Source organism: Lepidochelys kempii, chromosome 6 (assembly GCF_965140285.1).
Source record: "Lepidochelys kempii isolate rLepKem1 chromosome 6, rLepKem1.hap1, whole genome shotgun sequence".
Lineage (NCBI taxonomy): Eukaryota > Metazoa > Chordata > Testudines > Cheloniidae > Lepidochelys > Lepidochelys kempii.
In genome coordinates this window covers 23,874,464-23,896,519 of record NC_136385.1, presented here as the reverse complement: position 1 = coordinate 23,896,519, position 22,056 = coordinate 23,874,464, and the positions used below count along the sequence as shown (strand labels likewise).

General features: G+C 44.9%; 1 protein-coding gene across 5 annotated transcripts in view; it reads right to left on the bottom strand.

Moving 5' to 3' along the window:
- The window catches only part of CRACR2B (calcium release activated channel regulator 2B), a 90,341-nt gene extending 68,641 nt beyond the window's left edge, over window positions 1–21,700 (bottom strand). For 4 of the 5 annotated variants that reach the window (XR_012159316.1, XR_012159314.1, XR_012159317.1 and 1 more), the window contains exon 1: window positions 21,350–21,558. Coding sequence is in view for 1 of the 5 variants with exons in the window: in XM_073347162.2 (XP_073203263.1) it covers window positions 21,350–21,448 (99 nt within the window). In the remaining 4 variants the exon portion in view is untranslated. The other variant, XM_073347165.2, reaches the window with a different exon arrangement.
- Window positions 21,701–22,056: the final 356 nt, after the last annotated feature.

The following is a 22,056-nucleotide window of genomic DNA, read 5'->3' as shown; positions in this document are numbered from 1 at the left end:
GTGCCCTAGTCAGACAGCTATAGGTACTGGAGATTATTATCCTGGTCACATACAAAATCATGTACCTTGAATACGCGGATGAAAGTAAAGCCGCATAAATCTACTGGAACAGGTCAATTTAAAAGATTCAGAGAAGTCCAGCCAAAGAACCACAAAGATCAATGCCCTACACTGATTTCCCCCTGTATGTATGTAGGCTGAGGTTTTCAAAACTGCCTAAGGAATTTGGATACCCATTAATCTGAGGCTGCTTTGAAAAATCTCACCCCCACTGTTTCGAAAGACTAAGGTTACTAAAGTCATTCTTTCCCCTATATGAGCAGTTAGTGGCCCTTGTTCTTTGTTTTTTTCATACATCAACAAGAGAGGAAAAAAATCCAGTAGAAACAGGGAAACAAATTGTAAAAAAAGAAAAAAATAAGCAAACAAAAACCTCCACAAAAGTTGGCCTGGGGACTCAGGAGCAGGTATAATATCTGGAACTACATCTCTAAGCTTTCTCTTCTTTTTTTTTTATTGACTAGATTTCAGGTTGCTTGTATCTCTTTAAGGAAACAGGAAAGAATCCAGGAACCTTCGTGTTGTTTGCTCAGCAGAAAAAGATTAGCCCTAACTGGGTAGCAGGTTGTGCTAATACGCTGCAACCTTTACTGATGACTGTACCATGGAACGAGCCAGAAAGATAAACTGGCTTATTCACAGAATACACAGTCAGCAGGAAAAGGCTTTGCCATTGGAGATATAGGGCAATCAATAACAAATAAATAAAGCGGCTGCCCATCCCAGTCTCTCCATCCCCCTCTTACTTCATCCCAAGGACGTTTACAGAAAGAGAGAAAAGAGCCATTTGCTGCGCAGTTACAGTAAAAATGCGGTTCTAACCACAAACAGCTTTGTTTAATTAGTGATGCTCTATCTTAATTTGAAAACAAGCATGGAATTTCCTTTGCCTGCAACAATGACCTATATTTTGACATGATCTTTGCCAATAAAGTCTTCTCACTGAGAACTCATTCCACAGTTTGATACACTGATTCTATATTCCTGTATATAAATAGTGGAAGCATGGTAACAAATATATACAATGGCGCCTTATTTCAGAAAATCAGTACAAATTATACGCTTAAAATTGTATCCACTCATTAATGTTCTGACTCAAAGGGATATGAAGTTAAAATCACTATTAAGAATATGTTCTGTTACAAGCAAAATCTCAGAATATTAGAATAGAAGAAATAGTCTCTCATCATTTAGCACCTCTCTGTTAGGATCATGAACAGACAAGCCAGTTTCGCTTCTGTTTCTAATCAGTTATACCTTGTGCATCACACACAACGTTTGGATTGCAAACAGCGAGAGGGAATGCTTATTTCGGCACAACTGTTTCTGTTAGAAGTGATGGTGGGTTTTTTTTTAAATCATGGCCGCTTCTGATATTATATATTTTATAAATGTGTTTAAAAAAAACCACACATCTAAATTTGGGGTCAAAAATTTGTCTCTATTTCCCTAACATGACACTAGCAGTTTATGCTGTTTCACCAGATACAACTAATAGTTTACAGCTACTGATATAATGAAAGTGGTATGCAGTTGCATTTTTCAGACTATAAGTAATATGGCAGTAATGGTAGCATCAAACACATTGAAACAATTCACTGAAAACAATTCGAACTGTGTTTCGCTTTAATGGGGATTTATAGTTCAGATGACTCAATTCTTTAAAATAAAATAAAGATATTTAAGGAAATAATGCCACATCATCACATGCCTGCTATGTGATGCTTGAACACCTATACCATAGCAACAAGGGGAAAGATAACTGCTACTTTATGGGCCTGATGCAATGCCCTTTGAATTCACTAGAAAGACTTCCACTGATTTCAATGGGTTTGGGAGCAGACCCTAGATCTATAAAGGACACTATAGCCAAGAATGAGCAAATAAAGCCCATTCATTCAGTTTAATAATGGAGGGGCTGAGAAACATCCGAAGTTGCTTTACCAGCGATGATGCTGTAAAGTTCTTTGGCAATTAAATGATCACTAATGGAGGCGCTTGAGGCATTCAGGTCAAACAATCAGATCCATGACATTATTTGAAATGTATGGGAAATCATTATTTATTTCCTAATGACCTTCAACGCATACCAGTCTAGGAGGAATTTGCACAAGATTGTTAATTCAATAATAAAAATTATGAAATTAGGGGTAGGCTTTGTTTAGAATACAGCAATGCGCCAGTGTAAAGAACTTGCTCTTTCTACGGCAGATGCCCCATCAGCTGACAAATGGCAAATCTTGTTTTGCACGATTAGTGACACCTGCTGGCTAAATAGGAGGGGCAGCTGAGCATTACTTACTAGAGGAGTGTTGCAGTGACAGGAAGAAGATTCGGGGTGGGGGGGGGAACCTGGAACCTTAAGATGATGAAGGTTTAGCACCAACACAACTGGGGTTTCATGACCAAGCAAGGCTGCCATGACCCAGACAGTCCCAGCTTATGGGGGCCTGTGGGGCTAGGGTTGAAGAGAACCCTATCGCACAGCTCTCTCTCTTGGCAGGGTACAGTGCCGCAAGCTTGAAGAAGCGAAGCTTCAGTAACACTAGACAAACCTCCAAGCCATTAACTCAAAGCTCTCACAGTTCTGCTCCCAGGCAGGTGAGACAATAACACAGGGCCAGCTCCTCCTCATTGGGGGTGAATTGACATAGCTCTGTTGACTTCATGGAGCTTTGCGGACTCACCCCAGCTGAAGATCTGGCTCTCTGAGCAAAGAAAGCCAGTCTGTACCCAGAGCACTTCATGAAAGCTCTGAAGAGTGAGAGTCAGCACCACTCTGTTGGGCCCGGGCTACTTGTTAATCAACAGGTGATGTGCCATCCAGGAAAACTTAACACATGACTGCCACCAGCTCAGCTACCGGAGCTCAGCAGGGGCACATCAGCATCCCCAAGACTCCTCTTGCATCCTGCCAGCGCCCCAGTCTCTCTCATGTGCAGCATGTTATTTCATTGCTCTCGGGAAAGCACTGTTACTGCCTGGCCGCACACACTTGGATGCCGTCCAATGTGGAGAAATGTGACATTGGAGAGAGAGGCTCCCCTTGTTACCACAATAATAATTAAAAAAAAAAAAAAGCTGGACATCCTGTACTACATCCTGAATATACTTCAAGGTCACTAAAAGTATATTACACGGGAGGCTGCTTTTTCATAAGTAGAGCGGGTAAAGAGTCCCCCCCCACACACACACCTGCCTTCACTCTAGGTTCTGCATTTATGTAAAGTTGTGACCACTAATCAACTATTGGTCTTTTAACTATTCAGCACTGGTAGGAGTCATTTAAAAGAAAGGGGTGGGGTGGGGTTCCTTCCCCCTCAGCTAACCTCCAAGTGTGAAGAGGGGTCACTTTCCCTGTCAGTCGGCCCAGCTTGCCTGGTAGATTGCACATTTGGGCTAAAGGATCATGGCATTTACTATAGCAGACCAGACCGTTGGGCCATCACATCTTGAGGAATGATGACCTTGAGGCTAAGGCACTGGACTGCAACTTGGGAGCGGTGGGTTCAAATCCCCACTCTGACTTTCTGTTCAACCTTATGAAAATAATCTGGGAGATGTTCAAAGCACTATGCTTTGGCCTAACGCAGCTACTATTGATGTCAATGGGAGCTGGCTTGCATGGGAGCAGACTTAGGCCAAAACAAATCGCTTTCGAAAATCCCTCTCAGTCTCGCTGTGCCTCAGTTCCCCATCTGTAAAATAGGAAGTGATATTATTCCTTTCTCCCACCCTTTTTCTGTCTCGTCTATTTAGATTGAAAATCTTTTGGGGGCAGGGACTCTCTCTTACTGGGCATACATACAGTGCCTAGCACAATGAGGCCCTGATCTTGGTGAGGCCCTCGAGGAACTAACAACAACAAATGACATTCCCTGTTAGTCTGTACAGCTCTGCTGGTGTATTTCACGTTTGCCCTACGGAACCATGGAATTTACTGTATTATATCAGAGCACTGGTCCATTGAGTCCTTTTGTGGAGGAGGGAAACATTTAGCTAAAGCTTCCCAAGGGTGACAGTGGTTATTTAATGTCTTTGCTGTACAGAGATTGCCTCTCCAGCAGATCTCCACGGCATCTGGCATGAGTCACATCACTACATGGGATGCTGGAGTTACAGGGGAGGCAGATAGTTAAGAGACATTGCATCCATATTCCCTCACCCCAGCAATTCATTTCAAGTCTCTTTAGAAATGGACAGAATGAATCTGAGGGTCTCTTTACCATAATCTTTTCCAGGCTGCAAGTGCCACACAGGGGAAAGGAGATGGTCTCACGCAGCCTAATGGGCAAAGTGAACAGAACCATTCATTTGCTATTCCCAGCCTTTGAGATGGGGTCAAAAGCCAGCAATGGTTTGCAAAAATTAAAAGCACAAGAGGGTTTCCAGACACCACCATCTTCCCCAACTCTGTGCTTGGTGTTGTATCAACCTCTCCCTTTAGTGGTTTACAAGGCTCCTAGAAGGCTTAACTTTTCTGCACAAGGCATTTCAACAGCAAACACGGTGGGGGTGGCTGTTTGTGTCCAGTTTATACCATGTCTCCTCTCTCCAGTTCATACTATGCCTGCGAAGGCTAAAAGTATAACTGGATTCCAAAAGAATTAGATAAGTTCCCAGAGGATAGGTCTATTGATGACTATTAGCCAAGATAGTAAGGGATGCAACCCCATGCTCCAAGTGTCCCTAAACCTCTGACTGCCAGAAGCTGGGACTGGACCTCTTGAAACTGCCCTTTTCAGTTCATTCCCTCTGAAACATCTGGGACCAGCCACTGTCAGAAGAATGGATAGTGGACTAGAATGGCCATTGGTCTGAGCCGGTATGGCTGTTCTTATGTTCTTGCTTTTTCCTTTGAGGATCACATTCAATGAGAGACACACACACACATCGCCCAGTGGCTGAACTCTAGGACAATCAGACACATCCCAGTTTAAAATTTGCCCAGGGAGCAGTGGGTGAAAAGCAGAGATTTGCCCCTTTTTCTGCACAAAGCAAGTTCCAGCTGTTCAAAGCCTTAACTTTGCTGTTCAAAGCAGGCCTGAGAGGTCTTCACCAGCTTCTAAAGGATTAATCTGGTGCTTTAGGTGCACAGACTAAATACATTTTCTGAGGACAACGCACCCTGTTTACCTGACCCCTTCGTTATAAAGTAACTGTGGATGAAATCTTGGCTCCACTGCATTCAACGGGATGCAGCAGAGCCAGGATTTCACTCCATAGATCAAATGTGGAGTCCCCAGGCTTCTGGGAAACTTCTCGCAGGACAGCTGAAGTGTCCTGCGTTTTCCAGTTAAAACCCACATACATTTGGCTTTGTTTTAACGAGCAACATGCCTTGGACAGATTGAACAGCGTGTGCTCTGTGTTTATCAGGAGCTGCCCCATGGATCAAGCACTCAGTGTGTGAAACAGTGTTTGAAATCAAGCAAGAAGCAGAATGAGAGCAGAGCAGACGCTATCAGCGTGGGTCGCTCGCTTAACTACCTTTGTTCAGCTGTTCCGACTGCGTTCTGAAGGAGTTTACAGTACTGGATAAACGTCCTCCTCGCTGACTGTTGAGTCAGAAGCTGGCAGCAGTAACACAAGCACAGTGTTAAAAAAACATGTATTTGTGGGGCTGGTCAAAAATTCTGTCAAAATGGTTTTTCCAAGAAAAACTGGGTTTTGAGCTAAACAAAGCTCACAAAGACGGTCTGCTTTCTGTGGAAATTTTCAATTTTCTATTGAAAAAACAAATGTCTGAAGTGGGGTTGTCAAGCGATTAATTGCACAGTTAAACAATAATAGAATGCCATTTATTTAATATTTTTTGATGTTTTCTACATTTTAAAAGACATTGATTTCTACTACAACACAGAATACAAAGTGTACAGTGCTCACTTTATATTTATTTTTGATTACAAATATTTGCACTGTAAAAAACAAAAGAAATAGTATTTTTCAATTCACCTCATACAAGTACTGTAGTGCAATCTCTTTATCATGAAAGTTGAACTTACAAATGTAGAATTATGTACAAAAATATAACTGTATTCAAAAATAAAACAAGGTAAAACTTTAGAGCCTACAAGTCCACTCAGTCCTACTTCTTGTTCAGCCAATCACTCAGACAAACAAGTTTGGTTTGCAGGAGATAATGCTGCCTGTTTCTTGTTTACAATGTCACCTGAAAGTGAGAACAGGCATTCACATGACACTGTTGTAGCCAGCGTCACTAGATATTTATGTGCCAGATGCGCTAAAGATTCATATGTCCCTTCATGCTTCAACCACCGTTCCAGAGGACATGCATCTATGCTGATGATGGGTTCGGCTCGATAACGATCCAAAACAGAGTGGACCGACGCATATTCATTTTCATCATCTGAGTCAGATGTCACCAGCAGAAGGTTGATTTTCTTTTTTTGGTGGTTCGGGTTCTGTAATTTCTGCATCAGAGTATTGCTCTTTTAAGACGTCTGAAAGCATGCTCCACATCTCATCTCTCTCAGATTTTGGACGGCACTTCAGATTCTTAAACCTTGGGTCGAGTGCAGTAGCTATTTTTAGAAATCTCACATTGGTACCTTCTTTGCGTTTTGAAAATCTGCTGTGAAAGTGTTCTTAAAACGAACATGTGCTGGGTCATCATCTGAGACTACTATAACATCAAATGTGGGTAAAACAGAACAGGACATACATAATTCTCCCCCAACAAGTTCAGTCACAAATTTAATTAACACATTATTTTTTTAACAAGCATCATCAGCGTGGAAGCATGTCCTCTGGAATGGTGGCCGAAGCATGAAGAGGCATATGAATGTTTAGCATATCTGGCAAGTAAATACCTTGCAACACTAGCTACAAAAGTGTCATGAGAATGTCTGTTCTCACGTTCAGGTGACATTGTAAAGAAGCAGCAGGGAGCAGTATTCCCCATAACTGTAAACAGACTTGTTTGTCTTAACAATTGGCTGAACAAGAAGTAGGACTGAGTGGACTTGTAGGCGCTAAAGTTTTACATTGGTTTTTGTTTTTTAGTGCAGTTATGTAACAAAAAAAATCTACATTTCTAAGTTACACTTTCACAATAAAGAGAATGCACTTCAGTACTTGTATGAGGTGAATTGAAAAAGACTATTTCTTTTATCATTTTTACAGTGCAAATATTTTAATAAAAATAATAATATAAAGTGAGCACTGTACACCTTGTATTCTGTGTTGTAATAGAAATCAATATATGTAGAAAAACATCCAAAATATTTAATAAATTTCAATTGGTATTCTGTTATTTAACAGTACAATTAATCATGATTAATTTTTTTGAGTTAATCGGGTTAGTTAATTGCGATTAATCAACAGCCCTAGACAGAAGACTTACGTATTTTTATTTGACTATGCCACCACAATGTCTCATGGGAGTTATAGGTCAGTTGTTTCACTCATCCATTCTCCTCCATAGGTTGGTCTCAAAGGTCAGGCTACATCTCACACAATGCACCAAGGTCTCACCCTCTTGGAGAAGGTTGGCAGTATACATAAGAGTCTCTAGCCGTGGTGCATCATGGGAGATGTAGTCCAGCTGTGGCCCCCAGCTTATAAAGGAGAACAGGGAGATGAGGCACTGCAGCAGCATATCCAAGTCAAAATTTCCCAGGTTTGGCTGAAATTTCAGCTTTTGAATTTTTGCCAAAAAAGTCAAAATATTCAGCAATTTTTTCCCCCCCTAACCAGGTCTAGTATTTAGTTTTATAAGAGTATTTTGGGAACCTACCAGGTGTTGCCACAAAAGTGCCACAGTTGTTTTGAAACACAGCCACCCTAATGGTTAATCAAAAACTTAATCAATCAATAAGTCTGCCTCTGCAGACTTATGTATTTATTGGTAACAGCACCATGCAATTCTCTTCCACTTATCCAAATCCCCATCCCATTTGTGTACTGTTTCTTTAAGTCTAAAGCAAGAAGCCAAGGAAGCTAGGGAAGCTAAGGAGCTCTGCTTCACTTGCTTTTGGGATAACAACTCTTTGTGCTGCTCTTTCATATTGTCACCATTCACCGCCTCTCTCCCTCGCCCCCCAGGGTTTCAGATGTTCCTGTAACCCTTCAGAGAAAGACAGGAATTGTCCTTCACTTCTCACTCCTGGACCTGCCAACATTCCAAATCTAAAAGCAGGGAAGGAAATGAGAGAGGGATACACACATCAGTGCCATCAAAATGAATCAGACTTTGTCAGATCAGGTGCATTCTAGGAGGCGGAGCTCACTAATGAGTCAAGTTATAAAGTATTTGGCTCTGGGGTAAGCGGTTTCCTTTAGGCACACAGACGTTACGAGCCCCTAGTACATCCATCCTGTCTCGGACAACAAGCAATATCAGCTGCTTCAGAGGAAGATGAAAGACATTCTGAAGATGGCAGTAATGGGATAACCTGTCCCAAGCCCCAGAGGAAGTTCCCTCCTAACCCCCATTCGTTAGTGGCTGGTTTATATTCTGAAGAAGGAGGGCTTCTGTCCCTCTCTGTTTTGGAAGGGCTTCCTCAGGCAAGATGGGAAATGCAAAGAGGTAAGAGCATGGAGTCAGAGGCTACCCTGTAAACAGACAGCCATGGCTTAGATTTCCAAAGCAGCCTAAGAGAACCCATCTCTTCTGGAATTTCAGTACGTGCATAATTCCCTTTGTAAATTCTGCCCCATGTTTGTCCCCAGGTTTTGTGCTTTGCTACCTGCTTACAAAGAGAAGCACATAGAGCTTTGGGGACATGGAGGGAGAAGAGTTAAACATTTGGCTAAACAGGGACTGGCCCTGCACAGCAGAGTAAAGTGGAACATATGGTCCCCCATGAGTTCTCTATTAAACCAGCCTTTGCTGGCCTCCTCTCTCCTGGCACCACCCAGAGCCTTCCCCTCCCTCCCGTTTTCTCCACTGGAAAGGAAAAGCCAGCCAATTTGTGATGATGAACCGGGACTCTGGTTTGTTATTAAAGACAGCAGCTTCAGGGCTTCAAGCCAATACAAAGCTGTCCTTGGCCTTCTCCACTCCTATCAGCTGGGCTGGGGCCTTATCCCAGGGCCAGGAGGAAAAAACACACTGAGGCCCCGACAGGGCAACTCACCATTGTGTGGCCAGGTTTAATCCCCTTCACTTCCCATACCGGGCCCAACATATCTCCACAGCAGCCCTCAAGCATAATATTTGTCCACCAAATACAAGTCCCAATGTACAAAAAATGACAGGGTGGGTGGGAGTGGCCAGCTCCTTAGAGAGAAAACATTCTTGGAAACGTTACCAGCTCAGAAACTCCAACCAGTAGATTAATTGAAAGAAAAGGCTTTTTATCAGTTATGCAATTTTCAGCCTGTGGAGGGAGGATTTGTGAGCTTCAAATAATCCCCATACCTGCAGGAGCCAATGACAACATGACCTATGGAAAGCAAAGAGAAATGCGGGTCGTTCTGAGGGAATTTCTGAAGTATGATCTAATGGCTCAGATTCCAAAATGGAAGAGAGGAGGTACTGATCCAGCTGCAAAGGCTGTCACCCACTGGCACACAGGTCTTCAAATGACTGTGGCACAGATGTGTGTGTGTGGGGGGGGGACTAACACACTAGCTCTTCAATCAGGAGAGACAGGTTTAGGTTACACACGTAGTGAGAATGGTGGTCTCCAATGGAGACATGCTGCCAGGGTGATCTGCACAAGTTGGTAGAACCCAGTCATATTAACCTCCAGATACAGGTACACTGGTTAGGTGTATAGTTCTCTAGCTCTAGGATGAGCCAGTGTATGTTTTGGATACGGTGCCAATGAGTCCATTTGTGATACCCCTTTCAGTCCCTCTCCTACTCCAGCCTGTGCCTTTTTCCATTTCTCCCCATACATGGCATGCCCTCCCCTAACCCATTTGCCAAGACACCAAACCCTCCTTCCGCCAACCAACCGAAACCCCACAAGCCACAACCCCCCCCCCACCACCACCAACCTCCCCCCCACACTTTTGCTACCTCACCTATGGGAAGTGAGGAAGGATGAAGAAAAAAATCCTTAATTCACTGAATCATCAAGATGTGGACATGCCTTACACCCCAATCCTGTAGTCTGCTCTACAGGAATCCTGTAGCCTGTTTCAGTGCGACTCCATAAAGTCATAAGTATCTGCCCATGAGATTACAAGATCAGCTGTTACTGATTAACAACATTATCTTCGTACTCCTCTCCTCACCACCGTGGCTCCCGCTGTCATCTCAAATTCAGGACTGTAGGCTCCTTGGGGCAAGCTCATGTTTAGTGCCTAACACAGTGGACTGCTGATCTCAGCTGGTGCCTCTAGGTGCAAGCATAATACCAATAAAGAAGGGAACTGTTTGCTTACATCTGAGTTTTGCAGAAGATTTCTCATGCCCTCAGCATAGTCCTCCTCCTAGATTCCTTTATAAACCTGAGCCACATGTTAACAATACTCTCACTAGGTTTCCCTGAAGCTAGTTTTGAGCTTTGCATACTGAAACACTGAGCTTATTAAGTAAAAACATAACAAAAATCAAAGCCATGTTAATGCAGCATTAAGGTTACATGGATAAAGGTCAGGAAATGCAAAAGTTATGCAAAAAGAAAAGGAGTACTTGTGGCACCTTAGAGACTAACCAATTTATTTGAGCATGAGCTTTCGTGAGCTACAGCTCACTTCATCGGATGCATACCGTGGAAACTGCAGAAGACATTATATACACACAGAGACAAACCTGGCAAAAGTTATGGTTTCCAAAGTAGTGCTAACTCAACCACATTGCTCATCCAGTGTTTTTCATGGTACCTGCTCAAAGGGAAGAGAGTTCATCCACTGAGGCCAAAAAGGTTTTTGATTTAGTTAAAGTGTTTTGCTTATGGATTTTTAAATTTTGTTCTTAGGGCAAGTGGATTTCCAGGTAGAATTCATACTATTGATTAAACCGTATGGGCTCCATTAGTGCTGTCCTAAATCAGGGCAACAGCAAGGATTTTTCAGAGGGACTAGTGATTGGGTGCCTCCAAGTTTTGGTTGCTCAACTCGACTTAAAAGGACCTTATTTTCAGAAAGGGCAGAGCGCCCATCCTCTGAAAAAATCAGGGCTTTTTCAGGCATCTCCAGTTGGGCACCTAAAAAGTTTTGGCACAAATCTAAGAGAGAATCATTGATGTGACAGATACACACCAAGATCACCCTTTCTCGCTATGCCCCCTCAACAGAACCAGTGGCAGCCAGTACCAGAGAAAAATGAAAAATAAAGGGGATTAAAAATGTTAAGGAATGTCTGGACAGCAATTCTGCAGTAAGCTACGTCTTTTTTTAAAGTGTGGATTAAAACATACAGTGTTCAACTCGATCTCATTAATATCTCTCAGGGGATTTTCTGTAGTTCTATCACTGCCTTTAGTATTCTGTTAGAGTTTGTTCAATGCAATTTCTCTCTTCTTCCTTTCCTCTTCTCGCCCTCCCAAACTCAGAGAAAGGGCTGGGTGTGGGTGTGGGTGGGTGTTTTTTACACTTGATTGCCTTGTGGCTCAGACGCTACCCTGGGAGATTTCAGTTCACTTCTCATGTGACGTTGGACAAGTCATTTAATCTCTCTCTCTCTATGCCTCAGCTCCTCATCTTTACAATGGGAACAATCCATCCCTACCTCACAGGGGTATTGTGAAGATAACATCCATTAATAATCATGAGGCACTGGGGAACTATGGGAAAGAGGACCATAAATTCCTAGACTGATCAACTGATTATGTAGGACCTACACCACTGAATGGTCCATTCCTGCAAAGGAGAAGTTCAAGAAGCTAACAGAGTATCGCAAAGCTGGGCTGACATGAACAATTTACTTCACCAGCACAAACAAGCTAAAGAGACCAGGATCAGGTATGAGGGACCTTGAGCACCTCTCTGTCATCAGTCCAGGCCTTGTCCCACTCACACAGCTGCTGAGGTCTTACCTTTAAATTCTATGCAACTCTGGTACACATCTCACTGGGGTGGGGGGGGGGCGGGGGAGAAATGCAAATGGATCACTTGACATGGCAGCTTAAATCAGAAGCCAGATTTGCATGGAAAGCAACAGGATGAGCCAAATATTTCCAATGACACAGCAAAGAACTGAAACCTATTATCCATCCATACTGGAGCTTATGGCTACTAACCCACAAGTGGAAGGGGCAGAATGGGGCTGTATCTTACCATTTGATTATCTCACTCTGGTCCTGCTAGACTTTTGAGTACCAGTTTAGAGGTAGATTAGAGATACTGGGGAATTCTCTTTAGGTAAGAAGGGAAAAACTGGAGAGAAACAGGTTGCTGTTGGACCTGAAAGCTGCCATTGTGTCTAGGAGATGGGAAGCCAGACTCAGGCATTTGTAGCAGGATTTTCTTACATCTATCACAGGTGAAAAGCCATTGGGTAAGGTTACACGGCCCTTGTCAGGTGATAGCCAACCCCTCCCCCTGCAGATATTCTCTAGGAAGCCATTATTAATTAAAGTAATTAAATGCTCCCAAGGCCTGATGATCTTGGGACCATTTAAAAACTGAATTTTAATCCCCGTTCCCTGAGAAAGAGAAAGCAGTCGCAGCCCTCTCACTAGTGGTATCACCTATTGGAGGGTCCCCCCGCCGCACATCTGCCTCGCAGATACAAAGCTACCACCTGCCACGGTCCCCTGTGAGTTCCCAAGAGGGGGTCCATCACATTCACACCTACCTCTCAGGTCCCAGCTAGTCCAGGAGGGCCCACAAATCCAAGCCAGAATGTAGCCATGACTGCCAGAGCTGAGAAGGATTAAATACATTTTGCCTCATCTAGAGTAAGCCAGTCTCAACCTGATTATTTGCAAGATTGTACCTAGGAGGGGAGCTGGATTCAGTCTGGCTGTAAAAGATTCCCAAGCTAATGCTCTTCATTGGAAATCTGCTAGGGTTGCCCATCCTCCAGGATTGTCCTGGAGTCTCCAGGAATTAAAGATTAATCTTTAATTAAAGATTATGTCATTTGATTAAACCTCTGGGAATATATCCAGCCAAAACTGGCAACACCAGAATCTGCTATGGTGGAAAAGGAAAATCTGCATACACCCTCCATCCTTTCCCCCAGTACGTCCCCAGTGCTTTGGTATGAACCGTCACCAACCTCCCCAGTCTCACACAAGCAGCCAGGAGGGGGCACTCTCACCACATCGGCCAAAGAGGCGATGCTGTGCAGCTGAGAAATACTCACAGATGTCCTCTTACTTTTTTGCCTCTGTGTCTCAGCTGTATTTGCAATGGTTGTGCAGCTGGATTTCTTCAGAACACTTTGAGCAGTCAGCATACTCCCTGCCTTTAGATTAGGACCAGGCAAGAGTAGATGCACATGTACAGAAAAAAACAACCAAGTTGGGTTTACATTCTTTTATGAAGGCAGCCCAATCACTCCAAGGAAAGATTTTCATCCCAATAGTGGCATCATGTTACGCCCAGTCATTTACAGCTTAATGAACACAGCATTTATTCACATGATACAATACAGGATGCAGAACCATGCAGAAAATGTATGCAACTCTCCAGCCTTCTGGGAGCCAGCAAAAAAAACCCCAAGAAACCAGAGAGATAAATAGAATCTCTTGCCTAATAAGATTTTGTCCAGCTTCATCCTAACCTCTGAGGAAAAGCCCATAGTCGATTTATTTTTTCTTTTCCGTTGTTCCTTAGCAAGATGCCAATTTGCTTTTGTTTTATTTATAACTAAGACCCCTTCTTTGACGTTAGCATATTAGATCAATAAGTCCCAATATGCTAGTACTGAGACATTGAGAGTTACATCAGAAGGTTCCCCCTACAAAAACACAGACCAGGAAGACAAATAATTAAGATTCTTGCACTTTGATCCAGACTGCTTGGTGTCCATTTAGACTGTCAGACAGAAATGTAGATGGTCATCATGAACCAGATCATATAGTAACCAATATCTGTTAATCAGAACAACTCTCCAAGAAACGTGAAAGGATGGTCCAATGGTGAGGGTGCTACCTCAGCCCTCGGGAGACTTGGTTCAATTCCCTGCTCTGCCACAGACTTCTTATGTGACCTCGGGCAAGTCACTTAGCCTCTCTGTGGCTCAGGTCCCCAGCTATAAAATGGAGATGGTAGCATTGCCCTACCTTACTGGGGTTTTGTGAAGATAAATACAACAACAACTGTGATATGCTCAGATACTACAGTGATGTGGCCACATAAGTACCTTAGATAGAAACAGAAACTTCCTCCTCCTGTATACAGCAACACCTTCCCTACCACAGGAGTTACTCACCTGATATCATATACACACAGAAGGATAATAATTTGAGAAAAGCACAAAAACTCTCAGCATATTCATATGTTCACTGATCCTTTCAAGTAAGTGCCTCCTTAACACAGGCAGGTGCCAGTTACGCCATGCTACGTTGCCATGACATCCCCAGACCTAGCGTAAGCTTATTGGTCTCCATCTGGCCACGCTCTGGGACCTTTTGAGTGTATGTCAGAGGATTCAAGACTCCCCCAGCTACTTCTCATAGACAGGGGTGTCTTTCTCCCCACCACCGTGAACTCTGCTCGCCCCATGAGTAATTCCTCAGAGATCTGGCCGGGCCTGTACAGCCCTCGCTGCTGCGGCTTTGCTGTTCCAGGGGCTGAGCAAGCTATATTAAGGCTACCTTGGGTATGTTGGCTCAAGCTGCAATCGTTCCTCATGACTGCAGTATAGACACACCCTTAGAATGTGTATATCACTAGATATTGCTATAGGCATAAAAAAAAAATCACGCCTGCATGCATACTCATACAGACAGCACAGCTGGCAGGACAGATAGCCACCCGAGTACAATCCCATCCAGGACCCTGGCTACTCTGTAAGTAGACATACCCTTCGAGAACAGGGTATGGATGCTACTAACATCCTCCCACGCAGAAATAATCTAACACTTGAATTTCCTCCTTGCCTATCGGCTCAGAACATCATGCTAAAATTTCGCACGCTGGCAATAAACATCCTCCTCCTCGAACAAACCAATGAGTCAAATAAAACATTCTTGGAGTCCGTGCCAACACTCTAGACATGAGTCACGAAGCCCTGCCACAGGTGGCAAAGGGAGAATACCTGCTGGGAAAGCCTAACTACCTACCAGCATCTGGGGGGTGCAGGACTCATTCTCTCAACCTGGGTTAGGGCCAGGAGAATTCAACAGAGCTCTGGCTCTGACTCAAAGTTCACAGCACCAGAATCTCCACACGACCCACAACAGACGCCAGCCCTGAGACGTGCAGTGTTGTCTGCTCGCATGAGTTTGTCACAAGTCTTGCAATACGTGCTGGTTTTCTGAAAGTCCAGCTCTGGAGTCATGTGATTAAACAAGACTCTCGGGTTTCATTTTAAAAATGAAAAAAAAATGTCTCTAGCCCTCCTGGTTGCAGCGGAAAGCTTGAACACATGATCTGAGAGCAGGGGAAAGGCTCAGAAACCACAAAACACAGCAAATGAACCCCCCAGCTTATTTTGAAAATTCTCGTGATTTTTGGTGCTTGACTCATGATTTTTTGAATGTTTTGAGCTGCCAACATGCAATGTGCCCTAGAACACCAGCAGTCAATTATTTTTCTCAAGGTCCAAATTTCTTGGTCAAGGTATAGTCAAGGTCCAGTCTCCAGAGAAACTTTTTTCACACCAGAAGTGTCCCTGTTCAACAAACACATACAACGCTGTGCATTGGTAATGTACCCCATTGCTTATATTTTTAGTGCATTAAATGAAACATAAAAGCAAACCACCGTATAACCTAAAAATAACCTCCAAGAAAGATGTAATAAATTACATCTGAAACTGAGAAAGTATATATGCTCAGTTTTTTATTGGCAGAAACTGATGATGGCAAAAATTAAGCAAATAAGGAATTAAGGAGAACCAGTCAATCATTATTTCACAGAATAACATATTAGAGGTCGCATTGTGAGAGAATGAGAGGGTAAAAAAGTTTAAAAATAACAATATGGATAATAAGTAAATACAAAGATTTTGCAGTCCGTTCCAAAGCATCTGGCATTCCAGATTTGGTCTGCCTATTGACTACCCCTGCCCTAGAACATGGGACAAGCAGAGAGGGAATAAATCACTGAAGCCACCTCAGGACTTCCTGTACAGAAGCAGAGTCAAGGTGAGGCACACTGAGTATAGCACAGGGGTTCTCAAACTGGGGGTCCAGACCCCTCAGGGGGTCGCGAGGTATTACATGGGGGGGTTGCAAGTTGTCAGCCTCCACCCCAAATCATGCTTTGCCTCCAGCATTTATAATGGTGTTAAACATATTAAAAAGTGTTTTTAATTTATAAGGGGGGGGTCGCACTCAGAGGCTTGCTATGTGAAAGGGGTCACCAGTACAAAAGTTTGAGAACCACTGGTATAGCATGTTCCTTAGGACATGTTCCACAGGAAGGGAAATAGCTCTTGGCAACAATCATGGACTTAAGGCTTTGGGATGCAGGATGAGGAAAAGAGGACTTTTGCTTTACCAGCACCAATAGAAGTGATCAGAACATCTCCAGGTAGCATCATCTCCATTTCACTCCTCCATGCTTCACCAGACCTCACAGTAAGCACAGTGACAATCAAAGGAAAGAGAAGCTGGCCTATATTCATAGAGCTGCCCTTTTTTTAATGTTGCCGCAAAACCAATGGCTCAAGATTCAAATATTTAGTGAAACAAAATGTGCACCTTAGTCTCTACACAGAGATCCACGCCTGGTGTAAGATGACACAGCTCACCTGAAGTCAATGGAGCTGTGCACATTTATACCACTTGAGAACCTTGTCCAGTCTCTCTAAAGCCAAGCTAAGCACCTTCAAGTAGATTAAATGGGATTCAGCCCCTAGGGCAGTCCCATCATCAGACCAGAACAGGTTTAATGAGTGAATCCCATGTATGAGATTTTTGCCATTATACTGGGAAAAGTAACTCTATCCTCCTACATGTCAAAGCTGTTGCAATGACTGATATCTGTAAAGTCTTTTCAGCATGAAAAATGTTACGTGGGTAATGAATTTGGTACTGGTATGATTTGTTTCACTGTCAACTGATCGGATCCCTTTTTTCCCCCCTCTGCTGCTTCTTGGCAAAGCCATGAGCAATAGTAGAGAAACAGGGAACTGTCTTCTGTCTGCAGACTAAGGAAGATGGTATATCTAGTTCTCATTTGGAAACTGATCTTTGCAATAGTAAATAGTAGAAGGTTATTTTTTTTAAAATAGTTTATATTCTGCAGAAATTGATGGCAAGGGCTTTTCAGTTGCATGAGAAAATTTTCCTGCTCACTAGTGGCAGACAGCATAGGTGCTGACTCCATGGGTGCTCTGGGGCTGGAGCACCCACGGGGAAAAATTAGCGGGTGCTCTTCACCCACCAGCAGCCAAGCTCCCCTCACCCCCCGCCACCCTTCCTCCTCCCTGAGCGCGATGCATCCCTGCTCCACTGCCTACCTTCCAGGGCTTCCTGCCCAGCTGCCTCCAAACAGCTGTTTGGCAGCGTTTGCATGCTCCAGGAGGGAGGGGGAAGAGTGGGAATGTGGCACGCTCAGGGGAGGAGGCAGGGAAGAGGCGAGACCGGGGCGGGGATTTGGGGAAGGAGTTGGAATAGGGGCAGGGAGGGGGTGGAGTTGGGGCAGGGACTTTGGGGAAGGTTTGGAATGGTGCCAGGGCAGGGGTGGGAAGAGGCAGGGTCTCATAGAAGGGGTGGAGTGGGGGCAGGGCCGGGGGGGTGGGTAAGAGCAGGGTCAAGCATCCACTGGAAAGAGGGGAAGTCGGCGCCTATGCCACACAGTATAAATTGTTAGGGCTTAAAAAATCAGCTGATTGGCTGGTCTCTCTATTGATACTGGCAACAAAGATGGAGAGGCTCTGGGAGTAAACAGATCTCTCACCCATTGAGGGGATTTCCACATACCAAGGCTGAAGACTATGAACAGACAATCACCTATCCTATGAATCAGTACAGAACTTCATCCATTCAAATGTTGAAAGGGATCTAAATCTTCATGCTTGAGGTCTTAAATCTGTCTAAAGATTAGGCTAAAACCTTTAGGGGGGAGAGATTACCTCACATTTGCCTACTGCAGGGTTCCTTTCACCCTTCTCTGAAGCAGCTGGTGTCAGAGGCAGCGTACAGGCTTAGATGGAGGACTGGTCTGATCCGCTGTGGCAATTCCTATGTTCCAGTCTCCTGGGCTGTCCAGCCAGCACCCTTTTAGCAGCACAGAATGCATATTCTTTAAAGTATATGTTTACTTAGTAGTATGAGCCCAATAAAAATCTGTATTAAAAAAGGGACAGGATGGTTTGAATTACACCCAGAATTCAGGGTAAACCAGTTTAGTAAGAGGTTCTAGGTGTTTAGATATTCTCTTTATGCATGTGCTGTTTGTAAAGGACACATTCATCAGCTCACAACAGCAATCTCCCGGACATCTCCACCAGAAAATCTTGGATAGCTGAGAGAGACACTCCCAGATTATGATGTCTCTGCAGGATATTCCTGGCCAAGATACACTGACATTTATATGTATCTGAAGCTTGCAGTCATTGGTCTCTTTCCCCTGCTGCTTTCAGGAAGCCCCACAGGAAGGATCTGAGGTTACATACACAGTCACTGCAGTCATCCATACTCATGTGTAGCTGAGAGGAAGGCACCAGGGTTCAAAGACAGGACTTTCCATTGTAAAACATCATGCTTTACTGGCTCTGACTTAGAAAGTTCAGCTAGCAGAGAACCATTTTAGCTGATAGGTTTCAGAGTAGCAGCCGTGTTAGTCTGTATTTGCAAAAAGAAAAGGATGTAGCTCACTTCATCGGATGTAGCTCACGAAAGCTTATGCTCAAATAAATTGGTTAGTCTCTAAGGTGCCACTAGTACTCCTTTTCCATTATAGCTGAGCAAGTCATTATTCTATAGAGGTCCCCTACACCCCACCCAAACATCACCCTCTTCTGCACACTGAATGTCATCTGCATCCAGACACTGGCAAGGGAGGAGGTGGATGATCACCCGATTTGCATGTAGATATTGGAAAAAGAAGGAGGGAAGAGCCCCCCATTGAAGTCAGTGGGAACTTGCCTGCACACAATGACTTGCAGCATCAAGGCCCTACACTGTAAACTGCTCTGGTCAGTGCCCACATCTTTGTTGTCTGTAAAAAGAAAAGGAGGACTTGTGGCACCTTAGAGACTAATCAATTTATTTGAGCATAAGCTTTCGTGAGCGTGCCATGCACTCCACAGCACTATATACAAGTGCAAAAGCCTTACAGTTAGCCTTACAGTTTGCTCCATCCTATAGGGTTAGAACCATATTTAATCACCCTACCATTATAAGGCAGTGTCTGGGAGGGAAGAGGGCTTAAGGCAGCAAACTTAAACCAGGTTGCCATCTTTTACAAGAAAGAGACTAATAAGTTAGACAGACAGGGTGAGAAGAGCCCTGCAGTGACTAGGAAGAGAGGCATATTTAATTCAGAATGAGCAAGAACATTCCCAGCTCAGGGGGATCATCCCAGTGCAGTATTAGGCCAACTTTCCCCACTAATCTACATACCCCACATTACAAGCTTTCAGATAAACGCAGAGTGAAGCATAAAAAAATTTTTTTTAAGAGACAGTCAGACCTACTTAATCTAGGCAAGGTGATCCAATAAAGCCAGGTGAGTGTTCAAGTGAACGGGGTGCTCCATTGACTAGTCTGCATGAAAGTGAAGCTCTGGAACTGAGCTGAACCAACGATTTTGTCCTAATCCCCGCATTTCTCTCCCTGGACTCTGTTGGCAGCTGCCTTCAGAATATTCACTTTCAATGGCTTATGACCAGTCAGTACCTCCATCTTTATACTGTCATAATCACCTCTGTGTCCTACTGGCAATGTACAGGATGAGAAGGAAGGAGCTGTGAAAAGGGATATAAATGTACCCTTCTAAAAACCCAGGAGCTCCAATCACTAATCTTTTCATAAAAGGCTTTTAGAAACAGATGTGCTGAACTTTTATAGTTCTCCAGCTCAGGGAGAATGAAAAGCTCAAAAATATCCTCTCTTGTTGCTCTCCATGGTTATTGCTGCAGGACCTGAGCTAAAGGCTTAAGTCAAAACACCAAGCAAACATACAGTCACAATGAATGTTCCAGACAATGTTCTGTATACAACACTCTCCTACACCAAGAAGCCACTCTAACAATTTCAATCAAACATTAGTGATCCAATCTAAACACTCAGCAGAGCAGCAGCTCTGATAGGTGTGTGGAGGGAAAGGGAGTATATACAAAGGCTAAAGCAGCAAAAGCTCTGAATGAGTTCTCAGTCTGAGAAGAAACACTGAGCTGGGTAATTCAGGGGGACGCTCCCCATTAATGCTTAGAAACTCCAGATATGGGCAGCAGAATATACAGCCCCAAAATAGAGTAGATTAGGCCTATTGTATCTATAGCCAACTGGAGGTATTCCTTGGTCACTCCCAGAGTGTAATTAACTACCCCCTTAACCTTTCACAACACAGACCAGTGTTTCCCTGGCAATAATTATCATCTACCAACCTGCCAGGCAAGGGCTCTGGAACAGTTTTTATAGTGGGGGTGTTGAGAGCCATTGAACCAAACTGTAACCCTGTATATAATGGAAACCACTTCAAATCAGGGAGTGCTGAAGCACCCCCCGCACCCCGACTTCCAGCACCTATGTTGCCAGGGCCAAATGGAAAACAAGGAGCCAAAAATTATGGACACAAGTTGGGGAGGGGGCCTGATGGAATGAGAGTTTTACAAGCATGTGTCACCGGCTCATTACTCAGCCCCCTGATGGAAATCACACAGGGCAAGAGGAAACCAGGGGAGGAAGGGGGGAGACAGCGTGAGGGGGGAGGAGAAGGGGGGGGCACGGATCAATAGAATTCTGAAATGAGGGCCCTGGAAATGGTAGGAGCTGGGAAATCTGACACATACACCCCCGCCCCAGTTCCCTGTAGGGTGACCAGATGTCCCGATTTTATCGGGACAGTCCCGATTTGGGGGTCTTTTTCTTATATAGGCTCCTATTACCCCCCACCCCCTGTCCCGATTTTTCACATGTGCTGTCTGGTCACCCTAGTTCCCTGCCACAGGGGCAGAGCCAGACTGAATAGCACTGGCTCCAGGGCGAGCACCCCAGGGCAGAGCTTTCAGGGAAATGCCCCCCCCTCCTGCTTCTTGGGCTAACAAGATCCAGCCCCACCCCATGTTGACTGAACCCAACTTTACCGGCCAGACTTGGGGATTCAGAAGCGAAGCCACAGGAAGGGCAGAGAGGAGACTGGCCTGGAGGGGGGGCTCGCCTGGGAGTCTGCAGACGGAGCTCATTGGGAAAGCATCCGACCTGGGAAATGATCCCTCCAGAGACCCCCGCCCGCCCGGGAGCGCCGCTGGAGCCGGGCACGGCGCGCAGGGGAAAGGGAGAAGCCGCCGGCTGCTCTCCGCTTACCTGGCGCCTGGGCTCCGGGCCGGGGAGCCGGAGCGGGAGCCGCCGGCGCTTACAGCTGGAGGCGTCTGAACCCGGAAATGCCAGGAGCCCAGCGGGGCCAGGAGCCCTGGCAAAGCCCCGCACACGCCAGGCGCCTTAACCCGCTGGCTGCTGCTTTGCAGGCGCAGCGCCCCGAGCCTGCCAGCCCCAGGGCAGCCTCCGCCGCGGGGGGGCTGCCCTGGGGCTGGCTCTGGGGATGCCCCCCCCGCGGGGCTAGAGCAGCCGGGGGGAGGCTGAAGGCGTTTGCCAAGCCCACGTGGAGTTATTGCTTTTTCCACCCCCTGCGCAGGGAGAGCGCCCCGAGGGGAAATCCATGGGGAACAGGCAGAGAAAGCTGGGGGGGGGGGGCACAAACGATCCGCGGGGCTGGGGGTTGAATCTAGCTGTCCCCAGGCTGAGACACTCAAAGGCGAGCCAGCAGCCGCTTCAGGGACGGCGGGGAGGAGCG